Here is a 24,967-nt window from a genome sequence, read left to right on the forward strand (position 1 = left end):
TATGCCCGAGTAACCAATGTGGTAAGCCTTGACACCACTGATACCACTCCTAAAATCCTCCCTCAAAAAGAAGCATCCTGCTTTTTCCAGGAATCGAACTCACACTAGGAGTGCCAGACAAGTTTTCAGCCTGTCCTTTTGCCACTTGGTTATGCCGCCGGGGGGGGGGGGGTAATACTTTTAGGGTTTAGGGTATTACTTTTGGTTATGCCGGCGGGGGGGGGGGTATTACTTTTATTTCTCACATGTTTGGGGTACAATGTTTTTAGGCCAAATCCTACAACCAGGAGGGCATGGTTAAATATGTCACCACCCCCTTTCAAAGAAGCAAAATGAAAATGTATACGCCTCTCAAACATTACTCCCTTCCATAGCATCATGCTGCTATGTGTGGTGTTTAGAAACACTGAGTTAAAAAAGTTTCAAGTGCATGGTCTCTTTTGAACCCATAAAACATGATAATTGCCACAAACAGATCCATCAATCACACAAAATCAAATGCCTTGTAAGTAAATATCAGAGAGAGAGAGAGCACAAATCATTCACTAAACAAAAGTAAGTTTTCTAACTACTAATATCTTATATCAATTATTTAAGAAGAAAAAAACAAATTGCATGGCTAGGAATCATCCGGCAGGCATCTCATATCATTCATCATTTTACTAATTATCTTTCTACACTTGTTGCTAGAAACAGTATTAGGGGACTACCACCAGTAGTAAGTATTTAGGGCAGGCAGGAGGAGAAGAAGTTGGACATCAAGGAAACTCTTGAGTCACAGAAAGACGGGAGCCATCACCAGAGTTATTGTCGCAAGCATTTTGATGAGGACATGGAGTGAAGGCCCCGCTGTGTCTTTGAATGGGTCTCCCACACTGTCAGCAAATTAATCAATATTATCATCGATCAATCAATCACAAAAAAAAAAAAAAAAAAATGCGTAAGTAAATATTGGAGGACCTGCAGAGAAACAAGAATTCTGCTAAAAAGTTGGAACTTTATTCTCTCTGTTTGTATATGCATATAGATATAATTCTTTTCTTCCTGCTCATTATAGATTCAAGCTTTTCTTCCTTTGAATGTGCTAACACTAGTACTACTGGCACACTCCTAAAACAAGAAAATAAGATGGATGGGGGAATGGGGATGCAGCTCGGTAAATGCTAAAGCCACTAGTCTACTAACACGAAAATATGCTGCAACTATCATTCATTACTTTTAATCACAGAAGTGCTACTTACGTATCTCCGGTAATTGCAGCTTTATGGCAGTCGCTCCCTTTGCCCCCAAGAGCACCAGTCTCAATGTACTTCTTTGCATTATCCCAGGCACCACCAGCGGTGTTCAGGAAAAGAGCCATAAGAATCCCAGAAACAGTTGCAAACATCAACATAGAGGCAACAACTTTAGCCCCAAGTAGAGGGTGTCCAGTATAATAGCCCAATACCCGGAAGACAAAACCTTTATCATGATAGAGACAGTGATTTCAGTGAATCATGGTATAGCATGTACACATGAAATATACACATAGATGTAGAAGATTAGAAGACAAGAAGCTGGTACATACAGCTCTAGAAGATAAACTAAGACATGCGGATTGCCAAAATTAGATACAGATTTATTTGAACACAATACACACCCTAATGGCAACATCACAGCTCTGATCGTGATCATATTAATTTATCAACAAAAAACCTATTTGGAGTTAAATATCTGTTCATTTAATTTGAGATGCTAGTGACTTAGCAACTAAATCAGATAAATGCAAATCTAACTGCTATATAGAACTAAATCAAATACATGCAAATCTATTTAACTGTCAATCACTTTTATGGCAACAATGAAATGAATTATCACCGTGTAAGCTATCTAAGCCCTAAATCTTGTACTAGCCAAATAGATTGTTTTCTCATTTCTAGACAGCTGCGTACATTCCACCACCAAAACAGCAATAAGAATAACAACTAATTATTTGGGCAACAGAAGGAAAATAGTAGGTAACTCACCAACAAGTATAGGTGAAACAATAGCCAAAGCACCAGGTTTTATCATCTCCCTCAAAGATGCTGTTGCCACAATGGCAACACAACGACCATAATCTGGTTTCTCCTTATAGTCCTGTAGGAAAAATGCCCAAAATATTCACTGATAACGCAGACAATGCAATATAGAGATTAACTGGAGACACTCACCATGATACCGGGTCTCTCAATAAACTGTCTTCTTACTTCATTAACCACCTCTTGAGCAGTTCGACCAACGGCAGAGCAGGCCCATGCGCTGAATACAAAAATAAGCATAGAGCCCAACAATCCACCAACAAATACTTCTGGGATGGCAATGTCAACCTGCATGAAAGCAGCAGTAAACTTGGATAGTGTCAAACTGAAACTGGGGGGGAAAACCATACAAATTTGGATTAGAAATTGGACTAACCTGTCTAAAAGGTACTTGAGCAAATGCAGCCACCTCATCCATATAAGCACTGAATAGGAGGAAAGATGCAAGTGCTGCAGATCCAATTGCAAATCCTTTGGTAGTAGCTTTTGTGGTGTTGCCAACCGCATCAAGTATATCAGTAATCTCCCGAACACTTTCAGGCTGTAAGTTACATTGTTAATTATATAGTCCACATCCCCCCCCCCCCAAATGGGGAAAAATGAAAAAAATATATATATACATATATTTAGTGGACAGTTTCTACTGTCAAAAGGGTTAACATTTCCAAAGAATTGGCAGGTTACCTGTTGACTCATCTCTGCTATTCCACCTGCATTATCAGCAATTGGGCCAAACATATCCATGGTGAGAACATAAGCTGCAGTACTAAGCATTCCCATTGTTGCCACAGCTGTTCCAAATAATCCACCAGTGGGATTTCCAGCATCGTCAACCAGTCCTGAAGTATGACCCAGCCAGAATGCTGAAACAATAGATATACTTATGACAAGAACAGGAAGACCCGTTGATTCCAAGCCCAAACTGATACCAGCAATTATGTTAGTTCCATGTCCTGTGGAACTTGAAAGTGCTAATGTGCGTACTGGCTCATGCTTGTAGTCAGTGTAGTACTTAGATATCCAAACAAATACATATGCTGTCATAATTCCAACCAAACCACACAAAGCAAAGTTCAACCATGCGGAAGGGGCTTGTTCAGTATATAGCATCCACCGTGTAGACTGTAAAAATAGTGCAAACAATAATTCTTAGTTTCCATTGCAACCGGCTATTATTTAAAACACTTTGTTAATATGTTTCATTAGTCAATAAAAACTTGGTTTGCAGTCAAACCCCTAGTTGTTTGGGTTATTTACATAAGGACCCCCTATGGTTTAAAAATGTTTCTAGAGGTCCTTGTGGTTGACTTCTTTTGCTTAGGCACCCCTGTCAGTTTAAAATGTCTCTCGATGAGGTCTCCAAGCATAAAAAATTAAGCCACGGGAACCTCCAAAGATGTTCTTAAACCATAGGGTTAAAATGCCTCAGAATGAGGTGTTCCAGCAAAAAAACTTACACCATAAAGACCTCCAGAGACATTTTTAAACTACAGGGGGTCTCCTTGCAAATGACCCAAACCACAGGGGGTCTGGATACAATTTACTCTAAAAACTTTTACCAGTCCGAAAGTCACAACAGCTAAGAATATTGTAACAGAATATCCTCTCTGAAGAATTGCCATAGGATCCTCTAATGCTCCTATCATTCCGGAGTCACGTCTACTGCGAATTGAAAGTATTCCCACTGACGATATCACTAGGTCAAATGAGTGAACCACAAGTGGGAATAAAATAAAGCCCGATGGATCTGCATGCAATAGATGGAAGTAGCTGCATGAGTTCAATAAATAAGAAAAAACCTCAATCCTTATCAGTATTATTCTCAAAGGAAGCAACATCATAGGAATGAAGAAAATGGCTCATTATCTGGTGGATCCTGAGGAGTTGCTGCCCAAAGATCATCAGTTTCAAAACAAGAATGCAGAGCTGAGGGTATTACAACTACTTCTATTGTGAAGCAGAGAAAAGGGGCTAAGAAGTAATTTAACATATGGTGTTTGATGATAAAAGATAAGTAATTAATAGATTTGTGAGGTAGAGGAAAAAGTAAGAAAGTAATTCACATAAATGCTCTGGTGATAGAAGAGAGCAACCAACACACAAGTGTCTAATACATAAACAAAAAAGCAGCGACGGGAAATCAGCAGAGAAAAAGGCACTACTGCAAAACAACAATATTTCCAGAAAATGTTGGTTACTTGTCATGTACCTGCTGTTGGTTTTTGTTTGTACTTTTTAGTAGCAATATACACAGTTGTACTTAGAAGATAGCTGCCTTCAGTTGTACTTGATTTTGAATTTGGCAGCCTTGTTGGCGCCAACCCACTGCTGCCTGGATCAGTATATAAGGCTGATCCAGACTAATACAAAACTACCAAAGAATTATTTGAGAAATATCTCTGTTTCCCACTCAATTCTTCTCTCTCTCTCTCTCTCTTTCAATCCTTCTCTCTCTCTCGCACCCTCTGTTCTTCTCTCTTTCTCTCTCAATTCCTTCCCAATTCTCCCTAAATTTCTGCCCTAATTCTCACCAATTGGTTGAGAATTCACTGCCAGATCTCAGGATCTGACACTTGTTTGCTGAAGCTAAGGCTTCTTGTATCTTGATATAGTTACCAGCTGGTTTTTATGTTATCACTTATCAGAGATGCTAACATTCCAGCAATCAATGGACCAACACTCACTTTGGCATGCTAAAATTTCTCCCAAAACTTGGGTGAATTTAAAGACCCAAGTTGTCACAAAGTATTTTCTATTTATTTTCCCTAGGGTTTTGTCAAGAAAAAATATATACAATCAACCAAAATCTAGAGATAAAACAAAACATTCAACAAATAAAAAAGTGGTGATTATGCTTTCTGAAAATGTAATTTTACAACATTACTTGAACTGCATTAAAAACAACCAGATTGACACCCCCTAACCTGCATGATATTGATTATTATGCCAACAAGTAATACAAGAATATAAAATTTAGCACTTACAACTCCAAAAGATTAACTACAGCACAGGAAATAAATGATGCATGTGTGAATTCATCTTAGAGCTAAGAACTATGAGATTGAGTACTCAGTAACCCTGTGTTTGAGACCATGTTTAATGACAAGGGTCATGAGTTGAGATGTTACATCATCTGACTGGGCATCAACAAAGAAACAAGTCAATGTACTAATTCCATAAAAACAGTTACAAAGGAACTAACACATGCCTTCAATTTTGCAGCGCTGAGCCATTGTTCCTCCAAGTATCATGGCACTAATTATTTCTGCTGCGATACTTTCAAAAAGGTCAGCACCCCGGGCAGCACAATCACCAACATTGTCTCCAACCTCCAAAGTGAGAACAAATTAGTTCAATCATCAGAGAACAATCCAAGATTCATTGTGATAACAAATTAAAAGAGGAAATCACAGAACTTAAGCTGCAGGAAAATTAGGTTTGCACAATCAATTAAGCTAAAACTGCTGAAGCTTCACTGCACAACCGGGCCACCCTTTTCCTGGATGCACAAAAATGTTTTAATTGTTTTCCAGGAAGGGTGGAAATCTCACATTTAAAAAAATGTCTTGAACCGGAAGATGTATTTTTCTTTTTTTTTTTTTCCTCTGGATGGGGGTGAGGAGTTAAGGACCCAAAGGGTTCTAGAGAAAGTTTCCGACAGAAACAATACATTGTACAGTTACAGGGACAAGTCACAGTTCCTTTTGAGCCAGGAAGAAAATTAATAAGAGGTCTACATAAAACTAAATCGGAGGCCGCAAAGGGTTTGGGTGAAATCTACTTTATTTTTAACTTTGTTAATTGCTTGACCTAATATAAGGGGATGCTTGAGGAAAGAAACCAAAAAAAGAAAAACACAACAACAACAACAACAAAATACAAAGACCTCAAATGCTAAATTTAAACCGAAGGGGGTCTTCATAAAATGACTTAAACCATAGGGCATTTGGACACAATTTACCCCAAGCATGGATGATGTTATTTACATGTTCTATAGACAAATATGCTCAAATGAAATAAGACAAGCATTCAAAACAAAGAATTATAGTAAACAATTAAACTAGATAAGATACTGATAGAAATATGGAAATGTATGAGAAAAGAGAGCATTTTTGTTAAACAAAATTAATTAATATGATTCTTAGGTCAAAAGTATGTCGAACAAGCGGAGGAAGAGAACTTTAGTGCCTATTTACAAGAATGAAAGGAGTTTGTGCAAAGTTGTGGAAATCATAAAAGAATCAACCTAATAAGCCACACCATCAAACTTTGGGAGAGAGTAATTGAGCAAAGATTAAGAAGAGAAGCCAAGGTATCCAAAAACCAATTTGGTTTCATGCCAGGTCAGTCAACAAAGGAAGCTATATACTTGTTAAGGTGCCTAATGAAAAGGTATAGAGATAAAAATATTTATATGACATTTGAATATAGTGTACATAGATTTAGAAAAAGCTTATGACAAAGTTCTAGAGGAGTCTTACAAAGGTTTTATAGAAGAAAGGAGTCTGAATTGCTTATATACAGGTCACTAAAGACATGTATCATGGAACGAAAACATGTCAAAACATGTGGAGGCTTAGTGTGTATATCAATTGGTTTATGTCAATTATCTACTTTAAGCCCTTATGTATTTTCCCTATTAGCTAATGAACTCATTAAACATGTCCATGCAGGAGTGGCTTAGTGTTTGCTGTTTGCATATGATATTTTGTCAAATGGAGTGAATACTATGCTCAAAATATGGACTATAGAATCTAAAACCTCGAATCACCCCTGCCTCTAGTCCACAAATCCAAGTTGCATGAGCCGATTCAGATACTCAAATGCCACCATCCTTGAAAATTTGTGGGATTCAGCAAATCCATATGGGGTTGGGGTTGACACACACCACAGTTTAATTGATGTACCACATTAGTCTTGTGCGACAATAGAAGATTACTTCAATAAACACTTAAAAAGTGTTGAACAAGTTCCATTATAGGTGTCAGTTCTGAGTGCCCACTGGCAGCCTGTGCCATGCAGCAAAGCAGTTTATGCTCAATAGACAAGTGATGTTCATCTAATACAATTTCATCTCATAGCAAAGACACAAGTCTAATATAAAAAGATATAAAAGAAGAAGAAAAAACAAAAATGAAAATAAAGCAAAAGGAGACCACTGTTTTTTGTAGTTTCAAATTCTAATTCAATTGCAAACATCCAAAATTGTATTTATTACTAGCCGTGATGCTTCATATGCACTTAGTATCAACAAGAAAAAAGATTAAGGGAATGAATAGAATACCAAATCAGCAATCACAGCAGGATTGCGAGGATCATCTTCAGGTATCCCTTGCTCTACTTTCCCAACAAGATCAGCTCCAACATCAGCCGCTTTTGTGTATATTCCACCACCCAACTGAGCAAAAAGGGCGACAAATGAAGCTCCAAAGCCATATCCCACAAGAAGAAGAGGCACTGGGAAAGATAAAATATAAAATAACAACAGATGGAATTACAAGTTAATTCTACAATACCGAAAAGTATGAATATGCATGCTACAAACATATTACAGTTACGTGTCAAAATAAATCCAATTTATTTGTACATGCACATCCAAACATCTGTTAGCAAACCAAAATTCCAATCAAATATTGACTGCCTGCTCAAATACTTTAATTCCAATTTACAGTTAATCAGAAGCAAATCTCAAGGTTTTAGGGTTATTTGAACGGCTTGTGTTTTTCTAATCCAGATGAGTTTTCTATGTAGAGTACCCAAATGATTCCTACAAATACTCAGTCTTAGATACAATTATGACAGATATGACATCCTACGTGATATTAATCACAAAAGAAATATAATAATAAAAAACTAAAATAAAAGTAAAACATTAACAAAAACAAATGATAGGCATGACATCCTTGTGCAGCAATCTGTCTGGGAAAACAGAATCAACTCTTAAAGGAATTGAAAAACTAAATCATTTGATATCTCTTTGTTTGTTTTATATAAATGATTAAATTAATCCGTGAGAATATAATCCAGCAACGCAACCATTCAACTGAACCAACCATAACACCTACCAATTATCAATCATTAAATTACAACTTACTCTGGGGAGAAAAAAGTAAGTTCCAAATACTAGAAACAAAATTAGCTTTGACATTGTATGTATAGCCTTTGTATGCCCATCTCTATAAACTGAGTCCAAAATGCAGCTGTTCCATCATTCCATGATGCATTTGATAGAGATTCCCATCAGGACATACTGCATGCATAGGTTTGGTTTCACAATATATATCTCCCTCATCTTAAGTTCAATGCATAAAAGGCCTTGTGTTAGATAAATTTATGTCCAAGGATGAGGATATGACGGTGTGGCTTAATATGAGTGAATTGCCTGAGACTAATTGATAATGTATGTGCTTGGCAAGTTTCTGGATGATGTTGGACCATTGGAAGTGGGCAGCTGACACTAAAAAGTACTGTTGACCAGATAAGGCTATGTTAGTGCCAGTCAAGCATGCCATCTGTTCTGTAATCAACCATGCAACGCAAGAGAACAGTAGACATGGAAAGTCAACTATTGGCAACCTAGAATGGTAATTGGTGACAGATTGCATGCTTTCACCTAAACCCAAAAATTGTGTGAAGATGGACATCCAAGCAGATTGAAAGAGGAGAGGGAATGTTCGAAATGTGTCTTTAACTGTTTGGCATTTGGAATGGGCATATGTTGATTCCAAAAATGTTTATTTCAATGGCCATTTGGAGACCTTGGAAATTTATTTCAATTGTTGACAGATCAATTCAAAACATTAAGTTGATTCCAAAAATGTAAAAGACCACATTTTTGTTGTTGGGGGGGGGGGGGGGGGGGGGGGAATGTAACACCCCATACTTTGATTGAGAATTAAAAAAGGAAAAGCGTGAAGAGTAGACCTACAATCAACTACAGGGAGAGTGATGTCCAAAAGGAAGAGTTGACAATTAGTCAACTTTAGGTAGACCATTGGAAGCAGGCACATTAACACTCAGGTGAGCAGCTGATTTTAAATTTCATTTTGAGGGCTTAAATGAAAAGATAAATAAGCACACTTTGAATATGTTGTTAGGAATGGTAAGAGGATACCAATGACAAATTTTTTATTCAATTTGGTTAAGATCAGTGGAAATGTGATTAAAAGCTAAAGAAGGGGTTTAAAACAATTATTAATGAAGTTCCAACAACTAGTAGATCTATCCAAGACACTCTAGAAGCTTCTAAAATAGTGGTGACTTGTAAAGAAAATGTTGAAGCAGGTGATCATGCATCAAGGGACACCACACAGTTAGAGCATGTGGTAGCCAAAGAGCAGCCTACTTGCAACAGTTTCTGTTGCTTGTGGAGCTCTATAAATAGGGAAGTGTCAGGACCCTAGTCCTAACTAATGTTTTCTTTGAAGGTAGAACTAGAATTTGAGGGAGAAATAGGAAGAAACAAGGGAAAGAGAGACTGAAATAAGGGAGACTGACAGAAAGTAGAAGGAAAATTGGGAGAAATGGAGGAGAAATCTGACAGCATTGAGGGGCAAATCAAGATAATAATGAGAGATTTCAATAAATTTCTTCATAATTCATACATGATCTTGGCACTATGGGGATTACAGCTTTATATAGAAAGCTATATCACAATTATTTGTGACAGTTAACCCTCCTCCACTGCCAATAACTGCTCCTAAAACACTCCACTACCTCCCCACTTCTCTATAACTGTAATTCCTAGAACATAACCACTAATTAAATATATAACTAAAATAAAAAGAAAATATCTCCTTAATTCATGGGGATCGTGACATTCTCTCCCCCTTAAAAGATTTTTTGTCCCCAAGGAATCATGGTCACTAGCTACCTTCTTCATTCAATCCCTACAGCTTCTTTATATCCTACTGCCCCTTCATCCACTTCAATTTTCCATGCAATTTTTCATAATCTCACACCAAAGTTATATACATCCAAGCCCCTTTCAATCAACACATTGGACAACCCCAAAGGAACCTGCTTCGATTCTCTCTTTCAGAACCAAATCAGCCCATGGTGTATCTTCTTCCTCCACCTTTAGTGGAAGGTCTTGAGTCGGTTCAGTTGGAATAATTTGACCTTCCTTGACAAACCTAGAATCACCTTGGACTGTAATGTCCTCTGGAACAGTAATGCCTACAAATGGTTGAACTTCTCGATGATAAAGTAGAGGGAGATACTTTACAGAAGGAGGATCTTTGGCTATGTTCATTGAATTGGTGACAACGACAGGATCATATGATTTGAACAAATTCAAATCCCAGCCATGAACATCTTTGTTGCTACTTGAACTCGACACCTTGTTGTGCTCAACCACAGATTGCTTAGGACATGTAATGTTAGCAACATCACCATCAATACCTTCCAAAATTTGATCATCATTCTCCTTCAGCAGACAGTCCTCTGTCACAGGGACTAGTCTCTTTTGTTGAATAATTGGATCAGAATATTCCCTAAAAAGTAATTTTGCTAGAAAACTGACATGATACCTTTTGGCTATCATGATCATGAGTCGTCCAACTTTTTATTGGTTTCTTCCTTAAATACTCTCTCCAATATCTACATTCTCTCAAGAGTTCCTTTTTCCATCTACACAATCCATATTCTTCTAAATTCACTTTGGATCACTGATGCAATAACCACCTTGTTCTGAGCAAAATCAACTGCTATGAACCCTAATTCACAGCCAAGAAACTACTATAATATCAAATGTCAGGACCCTAGTCCTAACTAATGTTTTCTTTGAAGGTAGAACTAGAATTTGAGAGAGAAATAAGAAGAAATAAGGGAGAGACAGACCAAAATGAGGGAGGCTGACAAAAAGTAGGGGGAAAACTGGGAGAAATGGGAGAGAAATCAGACAGAATTGAGGGGGAAATCAAAGGAAACAATAGGGGAGAATGAGAGACTTTAATAAATTCTTCATAATTCATTCATGACCTCGACAATGTGGGGGTTACAACTTTATATAGAAACCTAACCACAGTTTTTGTGTCAATTACCACTCTTCACTGTCAATAACTGCTCCTGAAACACCCCACTATCTCCCCACTTCTCCATAACTGTAATTCCTAGTATATAATCGCTAATTAAATAAACTAATTAAATATATAATTGAAAAAAAAAAATATCTTCCTAATTCATGGGGGTCATGACAAGAAGCAAGCCATTTGATTTCCAGTAAAAAGAAGATAGAGAGAGAAGCTCTCAAAGCTAGAGAGAGGCTCCCAAAGTGAGGTAGTATAAAGGATGGGGAAAGAATTGGAAAGTGAAAAAAAACTATGGAAAGAAGGGAGGTTTTGCTAGAAGAAAGGAAAGGTTGTTGGGAGAAGCAAGGAACTAAGGTAGAAAGCCTGCATTGGTGTAAACTGAATTATACGGTTCCTTATGTCACATGTTAAATGATTTATGCATGAAATGAATGGTAGCCTAATGTGCAATATGACATGCGTGAATTATGTGGGCATGTTGTGTGGAATTGTTTAGTTGAGCATATAATAAAGGTTTAATATTGTGCATGTATTGTAATGCTCTCAAACAACTGATGTTTGGGTATCCAAAGCGAGTCTACATTTCTCAATTGCAACATCTAGAGGTTATTTGTGTGAGAAATGTAGCTAAAGATGCACATTGGCCCGTCCAAGACACCATTAACTGTAGCTAAAGATGAACATTTGACATCCTTAATTTCACTAGATGGTGATGAAATATTAAAGGAAGTGGCATTCAAAGTTAGCCAATCCTTTGGACTCAAACCACCCACATCAAAGGAGTTGTGATGGGGAAGTTGGTGAGAACAGTAGTCTGCAGGTTTCAGCTGCTCACTTTGACCAACAAATAATGATTGATTTTGGTTTTCCAATCGAGGTGCACATGAGAGCTACTACAAATTTGTTATGCATACAAAGGTTTTTCAAAATTTATCCATCCAAGATGTGGAAGAGAAGGAAAAAGCATATTGGGAGCTATGGAGGTTTGGCATTTCTTGGGGACAAGAAATGTTTTAAGGCGGGGGGAAATGTCAAGACCCAAGGGTTTTACTAGGGCTAAAACAACAATTTAGCCTATTTTACATTTTACTTGTATTTTTCTCTAGTTGTATTTTTCTGTTAGTTTGTTATTTTTGTAGAGTAGCTATATAAAGCTACTGAAAACTATTTGTAGGACATGTTTTGAATGATAATTGAATTTCAGCTTCCCTCTCATCAATTCTCTCTCAAATTTCCCTCCCGTTTCCCTCTGCTTTCTCTCTAATCTCTCCCTTTCTCTTTCTCTTTCTCTGTTCTGTCTGCAACTCTCCCTCATTTCTGTCTATTATCTCTCTCCTATCCAATTCTCCCTCAATTCATTCTGTTCTTGGTCCTAATTACCTCATATTCTTCCAAATTTCAATCCAAACACTAGGTACATGACACTCCCAGACCTACTCTCCCAATTTCCAAAGGCAGCATGGTTGCTCTGAATTTCTTGACGCCAAGAAATGTATCAAGGGAAGGGGGCCCGGGGGGGGGCAGTGGAATTGTCATGTGCCTGCGGTTATAAAGGCAGGAAAATAGAAAATATGGTTAAGGCAATTACAACATTATTTCAATTTATAATGTTTGAATTTGGGGCAGCCGTTGGCGCCTTTTCCGAGCCAAGGATCAGTATAAATGCTAACTAATCCTGCTCCATTTGTTCATCTTGGAATACAATTGATCAAACTTCTCCTGCCTAAACTCTCTCTCTCTCTCAAACTCCCCCTCACTTTCTCTCTCTTCTTCTGGCTCTCCCTCTCAATTCTTCACCAATTCTCCCCAATTCAAAAAAGAATTTCCCCTTGTCAGATCTGACTCTGACATAACTATTCCAAAACTTTATACTCCTAATTAGGATTTTATCTATTAGAAACTTTAAAGGTTAGAAATTTTCCATTTTTGTTTTCTACTACATTTTAGATTTCTAGTTTAGTAGAGAAGTGTACGAATTCATCATCATTGGACACTACTGATAGAAAAATTTATATTCTTCTTTCTCGAGTATTCTTCCTTTCTCCCATCCAACATCTATTCCTCCATCCTTTTTGTTCATTTTTCTTCTCTATATTCTCCTATACTTCTCTTCTTCGTCCATGTCTTTTTTTCATTTCTACTATCAGCTTTGGTTTCTATCAACACTTAATGAACATTTGATATACCCATTAAACACTTTTGTTGAACTACCAGCCTTAAAGGCCATTATTTTACATGCTATATAGATATAATTATTTAATAGAGAAATGGTCAATTTGGCCCCTAAACTTTTCGATTTTGGTCAATTTAGCCCTTTAAACTTTTTTTGGCTCAAATTCACCCCTGAATTTTTTGAAATGATTTAATTCAGGGGTACATTTGAGCCCCCCCCCCAAAAAAAAAAAAAAACAAAAACCTAGCATTTCAAGGGCAAAGTAAACCATTTTGAAAAGTCCGGGGGCTAAATTGACCAAAATCGAAAAGTTCAAGGGCCAAAATTGGTCTTTTTTCCTATTTAATACATTGAATCCATCAAACAAGATTCCAGCATTGGATCTAAGAGGTTGAAGAACTCATACGACACATTTTGTCACTCTGGATATTTTATCACTTGGACTCCTAAGATGTTTGAGGATGCCTATTTGAAGATATAAACAGTTAATGCCAGCAAATTGTTTAGAGTTCAATTTAATAAATGATTTTTTTAATAACCAAATTGGGTTTTTTGATGACTCAGCAGTAGTATAGTCAATGTGCTTCTTATAACCAAGATTATGCTTTTGTGGGTCCAGTGCACTATCGAATAATTTATTCATGGCATAGTGTCCCACTACAGGTACTTTATCCACTACAAAAAGGTCATCAGATCTTTATCATTTTACTGTTTCTAACATCAGTTCAATAACAAGTGCAACAATATCATTGGTGGAAAGAGTAGTAGAGGGTACAATAACAGTGTCCTGACAGCTAATGAAATAAATTTAGCATACTGTTGGCAGCACTCTAAAAGCCATGCACCATTTGCAAATGTTTTAGACAGTGAAGAACATGTTATCACATTAAATCAGTAAAGTTTCCCCATACCCTTTCTAAGTTTGGCCAAAAGAAAACTTGTAATAAAAAATTCTCAAATGTCCCATGACCTTAAAACCATATGATATATTTTGAATACAATGTCAAGAACGTCCTGAAAGGTAATCCAGATATGAATGCTATAAATCTCATATGACATGATTGACAACTAAAACCAGAAAATACAAATAGCGGCAGACAAGAACAAGTATAAAATTGTAGATTCTTCTAGTGCATTGCTCTCAACCTTCCATTAACTTGTGTTTACAAACATATCTCCTTTTGAAACAAGAATGGAAACACCTTAAGCAGTAAGTTAGATTTTCATAGTCTAACAAAAAAGTGACACTCACAATCAGTGACATTCATTGAACCTGGCAAGCCCACTCCCAACCAAACATAAAATGTGGCATAGAGGATGGCAACCCCAAGTACTGCCAGAGCAACAACCACGATTGCTGAGAAGCCACCTGCGCGGACAGCTATCTGCACATAAAAATCACAGATTAAAATGAGCAAGGATACAAGGATTCCACAGTTTTGGGCTTTAGAAAGGGTCTGATGTGCAGAGTCCCACCACTGCATGTGGGAGCTGTTTCCATGCTGATTGAGAAAGAAATCTGAAAGCATGTTAAATTGACAATTAAGTAGAGAAGAGACTACCTGCAGTGCCTCTCTTGCAGAACGTCTTGCAGCACTTGATACCCGTACATTTGCACGAACAGACACCCACATTCCAACATATCCAGCAATACCTGAACATAAAGCCCCAAGAAGAAAAGCCGCAACGGTAATATATGCAGATGTTGACCTGCATAAAGCATGTGTTGACAGGTGACCTTTTTCCAGCAGAAACTTTGAGGGGATATAAATGCCACAAACACAAAATCAAATTATCTACTATTTACCACGTAGCACCCAAAAAAAAAAAAAATATCTATTATTACCTCCCTAGCCCAGAAGATTCTTGTTGAGGGGTTGTACTACGAATCAAATATATACCAAGGATCACCAGCGCAAGTAAAACAGCCATCTTGGAGATAGTGCCATACTGGGTCCTAAAGAAGCCTTCGGCACCATCACGTATTGCATCTGAAATCTAGCAAATAATATGATAATCTTAGAAAGCCAAAAACATATAATATGTGGAATTCTCCTTTAGGTTGACCATTCTAGGAAGTTGTGCTCATGGAAAAAAAATTAGTGCTCATATAACAAGATACTTACAGTATGGTGCTGGAATTTAAATATGGGTAATAATTGAAACTACTCAATACAAAAAGTTCCTTTCTTGTTTTCCAATGTGCAGCCTCCATCCAAATACAGAACTATCTCTGCATCAAGAGTTTGACTGCATACATGATGTGTCTACCAGTCTCTTGAACTAAAGACAATTCCAAAGTATCTCTCCATGGGATCAAGTCCAAATTTCCCAAGGTAGAGCCCCTAAACATGACGACTCTTAATAAACTCTGCAAAAGCTCTCAGCGAGACACTTATTAGCTTTGTTTAGGAGATAGATGGGGTAGAGGATTGAACGGTAGAAGGGTAAAGGAAGTAATGTAAAGTTTGTCACTCTCCATTGGAAAGAATGAAAAGGGCGGGACCATTTAGCCTTGAGATGGAGGTGAGGTGAGGTGAGCTTGATTATGTATAAGTGTTTGGTAAATACTTGAGTTAAGGTGAGTTAAAATGATAAAATGACTAGAAAAGACATCAATGATAACTAATTGAACAAACTTAGATGCTTAGACAGAAATCCTCTAAGTGGCAAAGGGGTGAGTGGAAATAAATTCAATCACACTTTGAATTTGTTCATAGGCTGCATATATATACAGAAGCTGCTATCAGCTTTCTCCTAGAATCTAGGACTTCAAAAACAAATTTAAACTACAATACAACAACAGATAAGATAGGATTTAAACTTGAAAATTAGTTTTCCTCCTATCTTTATGGAATAGCTGTAACTTGTTATCTTCTTTTGATTTCAACTTCTTCTTCTTATTAACTTATCTCTCATTCAAACCGACTGTTCATATCATCAACAAACTGCTCATATCATCATTTAATTTCGGAATTCCACTATGATCCGAAATTTCTTCCTCAACACTCCCCCCCTTCAAGCTAGTAAATAAATGTCTCTCATTCCCAGCTTGCCTCTAACTAGCTCAAACCCCTGTTTAGTCATGGCCTTATTGAAAATATCAGCTTCTTGTAAATCTGTAAGGATATAAGATTGATTCCACCACCCTCAATTTCATGCTGAAATGTCAATCAATTCTCACATGTTTCATCCGATCATGTTGGGCCGAATTATTCACTATACTGATGGTCGATTTGCTATCACAATATAGCTTTGTAGGGATCATTATTGACACCTGTAGATCTTCCATATGCTTCCCAAGCCATATCATCTCACATATACCTTGAGCTATAGCTCGATATTCTGCCTCAACACTGCTTCTAGCCACCACACTTTATTTCTTGCTTCTCCATGTCACAAGATTCCCCCATACCTTAGTATAATATCCAAAAGTAGACTTACTATCTTCTAGAGATTTAGCCCAATCAGCATCCACAAAGCTTTTTATTCCTCGGTCCTCGTTCTTTTTGAACATCATCCCTTTTCAGGGAGTTCCTTTAAGGTATCTGAGGATATGATAAGCAGCCTTAAGATGTTTGCTAGTGGGTGAATGCATAAATAGACTCAATACACTGACTGAATATGTTATATCAGGTCGTGTAAGAGATAAATAGATTAATTTTCCCATTAACCTTTGGTATCTACCTTTTTCCACTATTGTTTTTGTGCCATCCTCTTTACCTTTCCAGTTGGGTTCCAATGGTGTGTTGGCTGGCTTACAGCCAAGCTTACCTGTCTCCTTCAGTAGATCCAACGTATATTTTCTTTAGAAAATAAAGATTCCCTCCTTACTCCTTGCTACTTCCATTCCCAGGAAATACCTTAGTTGTCCTAGGTCTTTGACTTCAAATACTTGTTGTAACTGGCCTTTAAGTGCCTTTATTTCTTGCATATTGTCACCAGTAATGATAATATCATCCACATACACTATTAAGATAGTTTTCTGACCATTAGCTGCATGTTTAGTAAATAAAGTATGATTAGACTACCCTTATTTATACTCTAGCTGGTTTAAAGTTGTACTAAATCTTTTAAACCATGCCCTAGGAGATTGTTTAAGTCCATACAACGACTTTTTTAACCTGCAAACTTTTCCTTCCCTACCTTCCGTCTCAAATCCAGGACGAATTCTCATGTAAATTTCTTCTTCTAGGTCACCATTGAGGAATGTATTTTTTATGCCTAGTTGGTGTAATTCCTAATCCAAATTAGCTGCAAGAAACAATAACACAATAACACACGTATAGAATTGAGCTTTGCAACTAATGCAAAAGTCTCTTCATAATCTAAACCATGTGTTTGGGTGAAGCCTTGGGCCACCAACATTGCCTTGTACCTCTCAATACTCTCATCAGATTAATACTTAACAGTAAACACCCATTTACTACCTACCCCTTTCTTGTCTTGAGGTAATCTTACCACTTCTCACGTGCCACTCTTTTCCAATGCATTCATTTCCTCCATTATAGCATTTTTCCAATGTGGTGTTTGTAAAACCTCATAGATATCTCTAGGAATTTGCACTTCATCAACCTTTGTAGTGAATGCCCTGAACTGTGAAGACAACAAAGAATACGCCAAATGTTTAGAAATTGGATATTTAGTACATGATCTCACTGGCGGCTCTGGAACTAAGGTTTGTATTTTGGCTCTAATAGCATGTGAAACTTAGAAAGAGAGAAATTTATATATTGTATATTACAAATTAAAAGATTGAACACATATAAATACAAGTACCATGACATAATGCCAACTCATGACATAAGCCATGACATAACGCTAACTATCTCTATATACAACTCAACATGTGTAATTAAGAGTTGTCCAAAAGTCAATCAAATGACATTTAGTTAGTCTGGTAAGAGTCCAATATGTCCTAGAACCTTTTTTTTTTTGGGGGGGGGGGGGGGGGGGGGTCTATAAATAGGGATTTACTTTGTATTTTAAAGTAGCTTTGAAGAATATTTTAATTTAATATATGTAAACAATGGAATAAAAACTCTTTTTCTATCTATCATAGATCTAATTACACGGGCTCTTCTTTTATAGAAGAGGTTTTTACATAAAAAGGAAAGCAATCAATCTATACGATAGGAAACTATAGATCCATACACAATAGGAAACTATACAATAGGAAAGAATAACAACTGTATACTTAGGAGAGTTTCCTAAGACTGGTTTAGGCAAGATTCCCTAAACTGATTTTAGGAAACCCATATCACCTTGAATTCTCCGAATGATAACAATATCTTTTGATATTAACTTCTATTCTCTCGAATTAGGTATCTGAATTCTTTAGGTTTGTCCAAGGAGGTGGACTCCTCCCACACATCCAACCTTTTACTAATTTTCCTCTGGGTTGCATCATTGCAAACGACATTTAAGCAAAGCATTTCAAGCTAAAATTATTTATGCATGTCATTTAATTGTTTAATTATTGTACTTGATATTTCTATCAACCAAAAAAAAATTTAGTGTTATTTTGATCAACAACCTGGAAAGTTCTTTAACCCACAACACTAAAGTAAAAGGACTAAACCCTACACAAAGAAAAAAAGAAAAGAGGAATAAAGTTAAAAGGACCATATAGAAACAGGAAAATATATTCAAATAAGAGATAGAAAAAAGAAAAGAAACGAAGTTAGAATCATAGCATGGACAGTAGCATGTCATGTACCAGGTAGGTTAGGGGATGAAGTTCCATGAATCGGATACTTGAACCACAATAATGATGTCTTAGAAGTAGTAGGCTTATTTTCTGATGTTTTCAAATGAACACAAGTGAATTAAAATTTAAGCAAAATGAGAATTTTAGAAGTAAACTAAACATCCAACTATTTGAACTAAATTGTATGATTTCCAATTTCCACAATTAAGCTTTATCTCATACCACATAGTTTCATAGAAGGTAATGTCATGATCCCAACGTCTAGAGGCGGAGGTATATAGTGCAAGTGGCAAGGGTTACATGTGCAGGCAATTATGAGTTGCTAGCTAATTCTAGAAAGGGTAACAATGTAAATAAGGTTGTGTGGTTGGTGGGAGTTTTGATCGCAGGATCCAGTATATAAGGACCCGCTTCCCCAGTAATGAGGCATCAAGAAATTGAATTTGAATCAATCTGAATTTCTCCCTCATTTCTATCTTTTCTCTCTATCAATTCTCTCATCTCTCTCTTTTCTTCTATCGATTTCCTTTATTCTCTGGAATTCTCTACCTAATTCTTAAGAATTATTGTCAGATCTCCAAGGAGATGACAATTTGGTATCAAAGCAAGTCCGGGCCAAGAAAATTCTGCAAGATCAACAATGGCGGAAGGGACGCAGATGAAGAACCTTGAGTCGCAGGTACAACAATTCCACTTGACGGTCACTGATCTGCAGGCCCGAGTGAAATTACTTGTGATCGGATCCAACCGCAACCATGAAGCAATCATGGCAAATGGATCTGAAGTTGGAGATGGATCGGAAGTTGGATTCCTCTTTGGGGGGGCTTGGAAACAAGGTTGGATGGGATCAGAGATGAAATGGGGGTTCAGATCAAGGATCAATTGCAGAACTTGATGGTCATGTTCACTTGCCAAAATCAGTCTGTCACTTGATTTCCCTCCTAGAGAAAAAATAGAACCGGCCCTGAAGCAAGGAATGTGAATGCAGGGTCCTCTAAAATTGAGGTGTGTCATGTGCCTAGGGTTTAGCCTAGGATTGGATTAACAATCAGAAAGATTTGATGGAATAGAATCAAGAACAGAACATTGGAGAGGAAAAATGGATAGAAATGGGAGAAAGAATGTAGAGAGAAATGAGGGAGAGCAGTAGAGAGAAATGAGAGGGAGAATGGAGAGAAGTCTTAGAGAGAAATGAGAGTTAAGAATTCATTCAATTCAAGCATACTCTTCTCTACATACCTGAGCCTATTTATAGGCTATATAACTGAAAGAAACATCTAGAACAACAGTCCCATGTGCTATAACAAAATAACAGAAATAGCTCCTAAAAAACTAAGGTAACTAACAGTGTTCTAAAAGGCTGGCCGCCACGAATAATTGTTAATCGGCACCCTTAGACACTGGGCCGATTAAACTGGACCAATTGGCGCCTAGGCGGCCACGGCGGCGCCTGGGTCGCCCAGACATGCATGCAGCGTGCATGTATGCTAATATTGAGCTGGAAGCTGGAAGCTCAATTTCGCTGCACCTGGTGCTGCCATGGGGGTCAGAAGAACCAGTCCAGCGGATTAAGCAAATGGACAGGAAAGAGGAAGAAGACAATCGGAGCACTGAAGAAGCAGAATGCACACTCACGCATTCTGGAGGGTTCAGGGAACAGAAAGACAAGACTCTGAAGAAGGCTCTTGCTGCTGCCTTTTATTCATCCTATTTTAATATCATATATTATGCATATATATATATATATATATTCAAGTGAAAGCACATGGGAGAGAGAAAATGGCAGTGGAGGTGGAGGTGGAAGCCCTTTATGCGTCCAATATGCTGGAAATTTCCACTCTGATCTTCTCATTCCCCTACTATTATATGATCTTAATATATTATGTTAGTAATATATATATTTATATATTTATGTTATTAATATAATAGTTGTTAACATTATATGTATATATATAATTACATTACATCTTAATATATATATAAATTAGCAACAATAGTCTCACCCAATTTCCAGCTACCTTTCATGTCTCTTTAATATTATTTTTTTTAATATAATACATATTATTCAATACCCAACTACCTCTCAATGTTATAGAGAAAGATTTATATATATATAATCTGTTTATATATATATATATATAAATATGAATTTTATTTAAATTTTAAATAATTTTTCTAGTCCCCGCCTAGGCAGCCTAGGCCCTAGTCTGGCACCCGACTAGCGCCTAGCGCGTTTTAGAACACTGGTAACTAATTACACTATTACCCTTCTAATTACCCTTAGGTCGTGACACATTCTTAGACCATCGCACATTAGGGGCAAGTAAGAAGAACAAGCGTAGTCAATACTTAGTGAGGTGGAAGGGAGCTCCAGAGAGAGAAGAAAGTTGAGAGAGGGATACAACTCTATGGCAATTTGAAGACATTATCCAACAGTACTTGTCTTCACTTCCGACGAGGTCATTGGAACCTTTTGGTGGGGGTGGTTTGTAATGTCTCCGGCAAGCTCATCGACGACCTTCCGGCACCAGCAAAGCACATTAGCATGAGGAGGGCATGTCAATGCAGGATGCGGATGGCTAATGACTTAAGTGTTGGAAGGCGCAGGGTTGTCATGCCAAGGTGGTAGCAAGCATGCGGGAAAATGCAAGAGATTGAGGGAGATTTCAAGGGAATGGCTAAGATGGCAGCATGCAGCATGGCTGGGACGCATGCATGCAGCTAGGCGCGATCATGTGTGCACATATGCCCAAGATATGCGAGACACAAGGGCAAGTTGCATAGGTCGAGATGTGCAGGACACGCTAGCAAGCAGTTGTCACGACCCTGGGGTAACCTTGTCATTACTTACCTCTTGTAAACCGTTGGGGGGTTAGAAGGCAAGAAGAACGGGTGTAACAGCTAGCGTTAGGTTGTTAAGTGGTTAGGAGAATTGTTGTATGGCTAGAGGTCCTTTTAATAGAGACCTACGGCACACAAGGAGAATTACCAATTGAATGAATGAATAATCATCCTTCCCTCTTGATTTCTCTCTCCCTGTTCTCTCTCATTCTCTCTCTCCCTCTCTCTTTCTCACATTCTTACAATCAGCATTATCGAAATTGCTAGCCCTAATTCAAGGGCTTGACAAAGTGGTATCAGAGCCGACGATCTTGGCCACCGGCGAAGTGGGTTCGAAGGTGAGTTAACAGAGTAGGCCAGTTAGACCGAAAGGGCGTGACTGAAACGGGAACTGACGCCAAAGGAATAGGTGGTGGTTGGTGGGTGGCATCACGATGAAGGTTGAGTAACGGAATTGACGAACAAACCAATTGTGGGGTAATCGCCGGTAGCAGTCTTGATTGAAATTCGAAAGCGAGGAGCCTGGGCTTAGGTAGGCGAGCACGGGCAATAGCTCTCGATCCAATCTGGAGTGCCAATCGCAAATAATCAAAGGAACAGGTTCAAGAAGACAGACGCAAGCTTAGGTGATGGGGTAAGAAGTGGTTGGTGATTGGGAGGCTGTGACTACGAAGACTCTTGGGGGTCGGAAGTAGAAGGTGAAGGAGGATGTAGTCTCAGGGCAGTGAATTCCGGAATTTTCGGTCCACAACAGTGATTCCAGCAAGTAAGGGAAGTGGAAGCAAAGCCGAACGATCTGGCTGTGGGGAAACTTGCGATAGCCATGCCACGACGGAAAAAGCGTCGGAAGAAGCAGGGTGCTTCTGTGTGGGAAGGACAGAACGCACGATTGAGGAATTCAATTCGTCTAGGGATCAAGGTGCCATGGCTGAGGGAACACGCTTGAAGCAATTGGAGATCAGGCTAGAATCCATGGAGTTTAGGGTGACCCACACCAAAGAAACCATATGCCAAACGCGGGGAGGACTTGGTTGAATGGAAAGAAGCCATGCAAGCAACCACATAGAAGCACCAAGAAGTGTTGGAGAAGCAACAAGAAGCGATGAAGCAGTGCTAAGAAACGATGGAATTGCAGGGACGAAGGATCGACAACGTGCTAAGCAACTGTCTTCCCTACCTCAATTCCAGTTGTGAATTTCCCCCAAGACAAGCCTCTGACCCAATTTTGCCACACCAAGGCAACCCTTCGAACACACAAAGAATTCTTGACAAAGTAGATCAAACTACAACTCAAGAAGTTTCGGGGAGGAATCGACAACAGTGGACTCAGACCCATGTTTCGATGCCAAGATTGGAGATTCCGATGTTTGAAGGAAAGAAACCATGATGGTGGGTACGAAGGTGCAAAAGATTTTTCCAATTCTACCAGATCTTTGAAGATCAAAACATAAACTTAGTGTCGGCCTATTCAAATGAAGAGGCGAATTCTTAGTATCAAGGATGGGTCCAAGACAAAGGAATGCATGGAAGCTGGGCAGAATTTGTTAATGGGTTATGTAATCGCTTTGGGGAGAAAAACATGGCAGATGTAGTCGAAGAATTCAGCAAGTTGAGGCAAGAAGGGATTGTGGTTGAGTACCAAGCTCAATTTGAGTTGAGATTTATGGTGCGCGCGATGCAACCAGGACTCATCGAGCAGTATTTGGTAGCAGTCTTTATTAGCGGATTGGGGGAGGAATTGCAGCCCATGGTGAAGATGATGATCCCCACTTCTGTGAAGCAAGCTGCAGAAAAGGCTAGGCTGCACAAAATGACTTTAGAGGCCATTTTTACGAAGCATAATGTTCCCTACGACCCAAGTCTATTGGCCGGACAATATAGAGAAGGGAGTTCGAGGCCCTTGCTTACAGGGCCTAATGATAATCAACCAGCAGCTAAGGCAGTAGCAAATAATAATAATGGTAAAGGAAACTTGAGGGAACAAAGAAGGAAAATGGGGCTATGTTTCAAGTGTGATATAGCCCTGGTCACCAGTGCAACAGACAGCTGATGAATATGGAGGGTTATGATGGGGAAAAGGAAGAAGAAGAAGAAGATGTTTCCCACGAGGAAATAGGTGAGTGCAGGGTGATCACCGGAGAGGAATCACAGTTGCATTCTATACAAACTGAAGTGTTTGAAGGAAAGGTTGAAGCAGCAACGGAACAGTCAGAAGCGGACGATGCTACGCTTCTACTACTCAAAGGGGAAAGGCAAAACAGTAAGAAGAGAAGGCAGCAACAAGTGTTGAAGGTAGGGATTGGTTGAACCATAGCCATCGCTATCAATTCTTGGGGACAATAATTGTTTGAAGGGCTGGGGATTGTCACGACCCTGGAGTAATCTTGTAATTACTTACCTCTTGTATACCGTTAGGGGTTAGAAGGCGAGAAGAACGGGTGTAACAACTAGCGTTAGGCTGTTAAGTGGTTATGAGAATTGTTGTATGGCTAAAGGTCCTTTTAATAGAGACCTACGGCACACAAGGAGGATTTTCGATTAAATGAATGAATAATCATCCTTCTCTCTTGATTTCTCTCTCTCCCATTCTTTCTCTCCCTCTCTCTTTCTCTCGTTCTTACAATCGGCATTACCGAAATTGCTAGCCCTAATTCAAGGGCTTGACAGCCACGTAGACCGAGATGTGTGGGACACGAGGGCAATTCACGTGCCAAGGGCTGATGTCAAGCGACAGTCAACAGCAGGGGAGAACGATTGCAACACCCATGCGAGTGTGGCTCACGCACATCTGCAATATGCAGAGCTTGTCCACACGATGCGTGCCCACGAAGCCCATGCGCCCGCACGACCGAGGCAGTTAGGCTAGGTGGCGGCCTAGCAAGCCATACAAACCACAAAGACAGTTTTCCCACATGATGCATGCAGCCCTACTAAGTCTGATGCGACGATTATGTGTGATAATCGCTTGTACTTTTGTAGCCTATATATATATGTGGCTAGATGGGCGTTTTTGGTAGCTTAGAAAGAATAGCCCAAGAGATTGTCTTTGTATTCTCGAATCTAAATATAAAGTTGGGACTTTTCCCGTATTTCTTTGTGTATGCTTTTGTTTATACTGTGCTTAACCCCGTAGGGTTGTTGGCTGACCTAA

The 24,967-nt window shown here is 38.5% G+C and overlaps 1 protein-coding gene across 6 annotated transcripts in view; it reads right to left on the reverse strand.

Moving 5' to 3' along the window:
- Positions 1-486: 486 nt before the first annotated feature.
- Positions 487-24,967, reverse strand: part of LOC127794892 (pyrophosphate-energized membrane proton pump 2) — a 30,628-nt gene continuing 6,147 nt past the window's right edge. For all 6 annotated transcript variants that reach the window (XM_052326184.1, XM_052326182.1, XM_052326185.1 and 3 more), the window contains 12 exons: positions 15,112-15,263; positions 14,828-14,975; positions 14,518-14,650; positions 7,345-7,517; positions 5,269-5,389; positions 3,620-3,807; positions 2,745-3,182; positions 2,437-2,601; positions 2,193-2,348; positions 2,007-2,118; positions 1,242-1,461; positions 487-875 (listed from right to left, as the gene is read on the reverse strand). In XM_052326184.1, the coding sequence (XP_052182144.1) occupies positions 776-875; positions 1,242-1,461; positions 2,007-2,118; positions 2,193-2,348; positions 2,437-2,601; positions 2,745-3,182; positions 3,620-3,807; positions 5,269-5,389; positions 7,345-7,517; positions 14,518-14,650; positions 14,828-14,975; positions 15,112-15,263 (2,106 nt within the window). In that variant the 3' untranslated portion in view covers positions 487-775. The remainder of the gene's footprint in view (positions 876-1,241; positions 1,462-2,006; positions 2,119-2,192; positions 2,349-2,436; positions 2,602-2,744; positions 3,183-3,619; positions 3,808-5,268; positions 5,390-7,344; positions 7,518-14,517; positions 14,651-14,827; positions 14,976-15,111; positions 15,264-24,967) is intronic.

The sequence above is a fragment of the Diospyros lotus genome, chromosome 2 (genome assembly GCF_014633365.1).
Source record: "Diospyros lotus cultivar Yz01 chromosome 2, ASM1463336v1, whole genome shotgun sequence".
In the NCBI taxonomy this organism is placed as follows: domain Eukaryota; kingdom Viridiplantae; phylum Streptophyta; class Magnoliopsida; order Ericales; family Ebenaceae; genus Diospyros; species Diospyros lotus.